Source organism: Amia ocellicauda, chromosome 17 (assembly GCF_036373705.1).
Source record: "Amia ocellicauda isolate fAmiCal2 chromosome 17, fAmiCal2.hap1, whole genome shotgun sequence".
NCBI lineage: Eukaryota > Metazoa > Chordata > Actinopteri > Amiiformes > Amiidae > Amia > Amia ocellicauda.
In genome coordinates, this window is record NC_089866.1 from 2,565,920 (window position 1) to 2,574,191 (window position 8,272).

The following is an 8,272-nucleotide window of genomic DNA, read 5'->3' on the forward strand; positions in this document are numbered from 1 at the left end:
AACCTGTTTTTAAACACGAATACTCATCGTTCGTTTCCAGCGGGACTTTTCGGTTCATACTTTTGTTTGAAATTGTATCTATGAAATTAACAATATAGATCGAGAAACTAATGTGGATAATTTGAATTAAACATGTTCACACCATGTTCTATGCCAATGCATGTATTACTTTTCATTAATCAAATCAAATGGAGGCCAGGTGGGGTACATTATTTTAGATGTACAATTATTATGGCTACATGAAAGTATGCGTAGATTCTGTAAAGCATTAATATTAAAGGTCACATTGTATGCGTACATTTATATTTGCATTGACAAAAACGCAATAAATATCACTCATTTACACATTATATACACATCACGTATAACTTTTAAGTTAAGAGTATAAAAAAACTGTTAAATAAATAATCTAACTTGAGTGTGTATCCTTTTTACAAATATTAATAGTATCTTATCTTATTTAATAATCAGCATCCACTGTACCGCTGGGAGATTTTTAATTGACTTTAAAACGTAAGCGCAGTTTCCTTCCATTAATCTAATGTATTCCCGGAGTTTTCGAGGTCAATACGCATGAGTTTTCCATGGTAGAGTACGCATGCTCAACATTGCGTAGAAATTAGTGACGTGTAGTTCGATTATTTTTAGTGACTCGATTAATCTGATTCAGTTCAGTTTGGTGAATCGATTAATTTCGTTCATTTCGTTCACTGGTTAGATAGATTTGATCGGAAAGAACGAGTTGTTCACAAACTGCACAGCACAAAAGCTGTGAAAAGTCCATACATTCAATACAGTTGGGACAAATATAGATTTAAAGTCCTGGAGATAACAATTAACAGTTTGAAGCATTAACATTATTTAGCCAACACGATTAATCTAATTAAATGTAACATATTGTTTTAATAATATCGTTAAATAAATGTCTTATGCATAGGTGTATCTCAATTATTATTTATATTTATAATAATTATTATTGGTCATTGCAAGTATTAATGATAATTTGTGCAAAATGTTGTATGTGTATAAAACATTACAAAAACAGACCTCATAGTGATTTATTGCATCTTTTATTTGTTTGGCAGATGTACCCAAAGGAAACGAACTGTAAAACACACAAACATTATGTACATTATGTCTAATCTCTTTTTCTGACAGCGTAATCCGTGGCACTCTATACTCGGCCTGGATGATGTAACTGACGCCATTTTGGCTCATACAGAGATATGTCTAATGCACTAAGCAAGAGAGAATTTGGAACCAACATGGCACATACGGTCTTCAGTTTCATAGCACTCAACGAGCTGTCAGGACAAATGAATCGGCCAGACTGAGAGTCAGTGGGTCACTGCCAGTGTTGCCAGGTCCTCTCCATCATTTCCCCCCAATCTTGTCGTACAAATCCCCAAAATCACGTATTCCCCCCAAAATTAAATGCACATATGGTCTGTGTACTATACTTAATTGTACCATGCTACATGACACTACACGTTATCATATTTTCCCATGGTATACTACACTTTAACGTTTTTACGAGATTTTTACCATGTTTCACCATACTACAACAATAACACTTACATATACTTATAGTAACTTACACAGTATCATGCACATGAAATATGCAATTACATTACAGCTACTAGACAGCCTGCTTACTATTACTCTTCCTGATGCATACTGCTCCTAAACTGTTAGACAGTCAGTTACACATGATCTCTGATATTTATACGCGTACGGAGTGACGCATCCTGGCAGGATCACATGCTGACAGTTTCCTCTGTGAGGGATGATCTGCGCGTCCCTGGAGACCGTGTGCCCAGGCAACGCACAGCGCAGACACAGACCCGCACAGCGCAGACACAGACCCGCACAGCGCAGACAGAGACCCGCACAGACCCGCACAGCGCAGACAGAGACCCGCACAGACCCGCACAGCGCAGACAGAGACCCGCACAGACCCGCACAGCGCAGACAGAGACCCGCACAGACCCGCACAGCGCAGACACAGACCCGCACAGCGCAGACACAGACCCGCACAGACCCACACAGCGCAGACACAGACCCGCACAGCGCAGACACAGACCCGCACAGCGCAGACACAGACCCGCACAGACCCGCACAGCCCGCAAACATCAGCGCGGTGACTTTGTAACACATTGGTCTGCAATCAGAAACAATAGCCATGTCGGCTCAGATGTTAGTTTCTAGACCCAAATTCGACACCAGAGCGGTCGCCCAGCAGGAGCTGCCCCCGAAGTCCAACCAGATCCAAGTGAACGGGGGTCTGCACTCGTCCTCCGGGCTGACCACCGCAGGGTACCGGACAGCCAAGTACACCCCGGACGAGTGGCACCGGAACAACCACTCCATCTTCGGCCAGGCTTTCGGGGACCGGGCCAAGGCGCACAGCATCCGACAGGAGGCCAAGCAGCTGTGCGGCGGCACGGAGGCCGGCTCGCTGCGGGCGCAGGCGCAGGGGACGCGGCTGCTGGGGACGCGGCTGCAGGACGTGCACTTCTGGCGCTCCGAGCTGCAGCGGCACGTCGAGGCGCTCACGGCGGAGACGGAGCTGCTGCTGGGCCAGAAGCGGCGGCTGGAGAGAGCCCGGGACAGCGCGGAGATCCCCCTGGCCATCGCCACCGATAACCTGGCCTGCCGGGAGCGGCGGCTGGGGCCGGACCTGGTCAAGGACGGGGTGGAGGTGGAGCTGCTCCGGGTGAGAGAGACGGCGCGCTGGGGCTCTTTAAATGACTTTTAATAAGGGAGTGCATTGGGAATGATTGGCCCAAGTTATATAAATGCAGTGAATCATAGAATGATAGTATTCGGTGAATATTTTGTTATTGTAGCTGGTTGATTAAAATGGTTTTTAAATTGACACCCGACCCCTGTGGCTGTGAAGTTACTCTGTGCTTTTGAAGGAGCTGCACCACAGCCTTGTTTATATCAGTTCAAGGTTATAACAACCCTAACCAAATTTTGAGCTCATGAGTGAAAATAACTGCAGTTCTGTTGTATTTGATTGACAGAGCAGAAGGCATGACAGCTGGGTTTGTTTGCACCTCTTTTGCATTGTGTTGCAGATAACAGATAGGGGTTTTTCCACTAGGTGGTAATATGACTCTACCTTTAAAGGCAGTGATAAAATATTAACTCATTTGTGTTGCAGTTGAATAGAATAATTAATGAAGGCAGAGGTGTATCTGAAGTAGGATAACAAATATATTAAGCCATTTAATTAGGTTCAAAATCTTTTAGGAGCGACATTCCTCCTATAACTATATTGTCCGCAAAACAAACTAGAAAACAAAACACTATTATTTACAACTCTTTTTCAGTTTTGTTCTTTTCTGTCTCATGCAGGAGGTGGAGCTCATTCGAAGTGTTCAGGAGCTGCTGAAAAGGACTTTAGATCAGGCCATTGATCAGATAAGGTGAGGCCCCAACCATGTAAATTATGTAGCTTTCCTGTATCCAGACCAGTTTACATCTAAGTAAACCTACACGTTTGCATGTGCAGAGCAAACAGAGATGTCAAGCAGACCCTGGAGCTGGACTGGTCGGACAAGCACGAGGCCTACACCATGGATGACCAGTGCGGCAGATACAACAACCTGAGCACCGACACGCAGTTCCACTTCAACTCCACCAAGTTCCAGGAGAGGTACGACCCCCCAGGGCCACACAGACCCGGATACACCAGGAAGGGCGAGGGCGAGGCCCCCGGTCAACGAAAACTGAGCTTTGAGTGCCATTTTAAGAATAAGTAAAACACAATGGCAAACACTGTTGAAACACAAGTTATACCTCTTCACTCTTAACCACACGTCACATTCAGTTAATTAATAACTCCCATGAAGGAAGTCATTTTTATTGTTGTTAAATACAAATGAGACAAGGTGACCGATATTACCCCCCACTAATTCCCCCCAGAGCTTGAGCACTCAGTAGATGAACAGAAAGTTGTCACATGACTGGACTCTTTAATTAACTGTGGCCACCAAAAAACAACAACAAACCGAAACTAAGTGACCAGAACGCAGATACTTATATTTCTCCAGCAGAGGGCAGGACTGTTCTTTGTCATATAGAAATCATAAATACATGTAGTGATTGGAATGTGCCCTTGTACAAATTCATCTAGAACAAGTTTTATATCTTTTTAATCTACAGCAGTAGTTGGCAACCGTGTTCATGAAAAGCCACAGTCCTGCCAATACTGTAGGTTAATGCTTAATTTGATCAATATACAACTTTATTACAGTGGAGTTCCTGCAAAAAAGTATGGCATATTGTCAAAACGTCAAAATGTCCACAATTTACCTTGTTACATTTTAAACAACGAAGCATTTTCTTTCATTCTTTATGTATGTTTCTATATATTTCTTCCAGAGTGTCGAACTAGTCATTAGAATTAATTAATTTGTTTCATTTTCTCAGTCCCTGAAGCACCTCTCTGTGTAAAAACTCTCTCTATGTATAGCTGACTGTGTTTAAAATGAGTGAATCAGAAAACAATGGGACTGTCTATACAGGAATCCCCAGGTTGTCATGTTGAGACCCCTCGCACCCTGGCCTGCTGAGATCTTTTACGCAATAAAAGTTGATTCCGGGTCAGGAATGTGAACAGGTTTCTGGCTGCCTGCGGCTCTGACACACAGCCTGCCGATCGCACCTCGTGTGAGAGGAGACAGGGCCAGCGGGACGCCCCAGAGCCCTGTGATCACATTAAACACGCTGTCTGTCAGCGTCCTCATTTCATAGTGAGACGGCTCTGTCCTGGGCAGAGGGTCTGGATTAGAAATATTATTAGGAAAAACATCCAATTCTACATTTGCAACACAGCTTCAGCCATCTGTAAGATATGTTCAGTAGTCTTATTATAGTATCCATGTTTAAATAACTAATACCTAAATATTTAATTTATGTTTCTAATCAGAGGTATCAGCCTAATTAATACTTTTATAACTACCAGTTCTACTTTTCTTACTCTTACAACTGCTGATGATAATATCTTGCTTGTCTTCTCCTCTCTAGCGTGTCCACCCATGAAAGCTGGACTAAGTTCACCCGGGACAACATCACCCTGTCTGAGCGCGAGGAGAGGGCTTCTCTGGACCTCCGCGCCCTGATTGACCAGGTGCTGCAGGACACGGCAGAGGACCTGCGCACTCAGTGCGCCGCGGTGGACCGGGCCTTCTCCCAGCGCTGCGATGACATGAACGAGGCCAAGGTCCGACTGGAACAGCACCTCAACCAGGTATGCCCGTCTGCTGTGGCCGTTTAGCACAGGGAGATAGTTATGTGTGACAGTGTCTGCTAGGAGCTATTCATCAGCCCCAGTCTGAGACAAATGCACACGATTATAAAAGGATATAAATAAATTCAGGTGCGCCGGACTCTCCTACTGTGATTCCCGCTGTGTGGGGGATGCACAGGCATATATTTGGACACAAAATGTCAGAAATGAGGAAGTGGGACAAAGGGCAATAGTGCAGTCATCTCTTGTGAAGGTAATACAGAACAGGCAACTTCAGCTTTTGAAACACATTACGACAAGGGAAGGTAACGATAAGGTTTGTCGAGAGGAAGTGGATATTTCATCATGTGACACACAACACGTCTCCACTGAAAGATACAATTCCGCACGACAAAGAAACATTTAAGGAAGTTAAAGCCGTTTAGGATTATTCAGTGTGATTAAATGAGAATAATTGACTCAGTGTGAAGACAGTGTACAAATAAGTATGCAGAGACTTTGTTTCCAATTTACATATCTTACCTCATTTTACCCTTTTAAATGAATTGATTCATGATCTTGCCCTGGGAATCCATGGTTGTATTAGTCAGAAATGTTGATGTTTTATCCCTTAATGGAATGTAATCTTAACGATGGTGAAGTACTTCAAACACAATTAGTCATTTTTTGTTTCAATATATTTATATATATATATATATATATATATATATATATATATGCCCACATGTCAGAAGTATGTTTCTTATGACATTGACATTACTCACCACCAGCCTCATGGACAGGAAGCAGTAGGAGTTTGTGTGCGAGTGTGTCTGGGGGTGTAGGTGTGAAACGTGTTGGCCATCCCTCTCTACGGATGGTCCTGATTTTTCCTGATCCTGTGGAAATGCCTTCTCTGTGCACGGCCAGGTTCTGGAGCAGATAGGCAGCCAGGAGAGGAACATCGCGGCTCTAGAGCGGGCCATCAGGGATAAAGAGGCCCCAATGAAAGCGGCTCAGACCCGGCTGTACCAGAGGTCATACCGGCCCAACATGGAGCTCTGCCAAGACACTGCGCAGTTCAGGTGAGAAGGGGCGAAGCAAGCAACCCCGAACATCTCTCCAAACGTGTAGTAGTGTCTTAGCATGACAGCCCTGTGTGCTGAGGTTCATATTTACACATATTCCTGCATAAGAAGAGTCTGACACACATATGGGTCTGTGAACAGAAGCTGCCAAGTCAGTCAAGAAGTAACAAACATCGCTTTACTACGGGGCGCTGACATGAGAGGGCGATTGTTATCCCCTATTGTATCGCCTCCAATCTGTTTTGTTCTCTCCCCCACCCCTAGGCTGGTCAACGAGGTGGGAGAGATCACAGAGTCCATCGAGGCCCTGAAGAAGAAGCTGGAGGAGGGCCGCCAGTCTCTGAGAGACATGGAGGACACCCGCATGACCCTGCAGAAGGAGATCGGCTACAAGACCAACAGCCTCTTCATCGACCGGGACAAATGCACGACCCACCGCACGTCCTACCCCACCATCATCAGGCTGACTGGGTACTGAGGCCGCCCCCCCCTGCCTCAGGAGGCGCCCGGTCCGCAGTCACCCTGAGGTTTTGAATGTTGGTTGGCTCCACGGTCACAGAGTTGAGCTGAGATTGTTTTTCTCTCTCTCCTTTTCATGTAGATGTTAATTAAAAGGGTGTTGGTCATTAATACGGGCAAAATAAACAAACAAACATACCTGCATCGTTATTGGTCCTTGTTGTGTCATTGTTTGCTCTTGTTGTTGATGAAAAAAATAAGCAGTACAGCTTCTAATACACGCGTACCAGACCCAATCAGGAAGCGATGAAGTGTCTGTGAGTTGGAGTGTGATTTTAGTGTATATCGTGTTGTGTAGCTGTTTGTTCAGACGAAGAATACTTCGCTGGAAAGACTGAACCGTGTGACATTTTGGGTAGAGGTTTTCACAGAAAAAGACTGAAGGTTTTGGTCCTGGGGAGCAAAATATCATGTGACGTCCATGCCTTGCTTGGAATCGACCGCCTCCAACAGCTTCTAACCAGGTATTAATTATGTAGGAGTCCAGGCTGACGTCTGAGTTTGACTGAAGTTTGCCACACTTGATTTAGCTCAATTAGGGCCCACGGGAAAACTGCTGGAAAATATTACTCATTCCTCCTCGTGTCAGACAATGTCTCCTACCTATTCCTCGCTGTCGTAGAAGCCAAGTCTGTAATAAGTAACTGCATAAACATTTCCTCGTTTCATTAACTCGCATCGCAATGTAGCGCTTCACGGTACATGTCATCACAGTGCAGTCTGTGTTTGCAGAATACCTACCTTCACCCGCTGCATTTTAAATTACAGTATTGAGCATCGAGAAAATGAGGGTCACTCGACTGTTTAACAAACAAGACAGCGCGTGTTTGTTTTAGTTTTCTGTAGATTAGGACTCTGGAAAGTTACGAACGCTCATGACTTGAATCTCCTGAGGGATGTTCTCTGGATTTGTTTGGATTTAAAAACCAGATAACAAGCAGAGCCCCAGCCAGTACTGCAATATTCCCTTTGCACCTTTAGCATCATATCATGCATTTATTGAGGATTGTTTTTATAGAGAGGAGCCAGTAGGGGTCACCTTGGGCAAACAGAACAGAATCCCTGTAATTGTTCAGATACGCCATGCATCTTTTTAATGGGAAATCCACAGTCGTCTTCTCTCAGAAAATTGTCTGCGCTGGGTCTTCTCGGGAGGCCGATGGGAGGTCAGCATGTGTTAGACACCATGCATGGACTACTACTTAATTTAAAACATGAATTTCAAGACACTATTGTTTAAGCAAGAACGGAAGTAATAGGCATGGGAGAAAGTGATTGACATATAAGAAGTTCTAAGGTCAATTAAATAATTTACGAGCTCGTGTGAGGGCTAAAGTCCAAAAGTAAGCAGGCTCATCTCCTGAGAGAAAAGATTACGTTACTATCAGTAGAACTTCAGCCTCAGCAATACTCTGTCCGCCGCTTG

General features: G+C 44.3%; 1 protein-coding gene across 1 annotated transcript; it reads left to right on the forward strand.

Annotated features, from left to right (window-relative positions):
- Positions 1 to 1,829: 1,829 nt before the first annotated feature.
- On the forward strand, positions 1,830 to 6,996 carry tekt4 (tektin 4). Its single transcript, XM_066689638.1, has 6 exons — positions 1,830 to 2,716; positions 3,364 to 3,434; positions 3,521 to 3,664; positions 5,038 to 5,260; positions 6,170 to 6,324; positions 6,592 to 6,996. Exons 1-6 carry the CDS (start codon positions 2,183 to 2,185, stop codon positions 6,803 to 6,805), a joined length of 1,341 nt encoding a protein of 446 aa, XP_066545735.1. The 5' UTR covers positions 1,830 to 2,182; the 3' UTR covers positions 6,806 to 6,996.
- The last annotated feature ends 1,276 nt before the right edge of the window (positions 6,997 to 8,272 follow it).

Bases quoted from the DNA above. Each gene is read 5' to 3' on its own strand.
- tekt4 (XM_066689638.1), top strand. From the start codon at position 2,183: ATGTCGGCTCAGATGTTAGTTTCTAGACCCAAATTCGACACCAGAGCG. The intron at 2,717-3,363 runs GTGAGAGAGACG...TGTCTCATGCAG, and splicing joins TGGAGGTGGAGCTGCTCCGG to GAGGTGGAGCTCATTCGAAG. The intron at 6,325-6,591 runs GTGAGAAGGGGC...CCCCACCCCTAG, and splicing joins CAAGACACTGCGCAGTTCAG to GCTGGTCAACGAGGTGGGAG.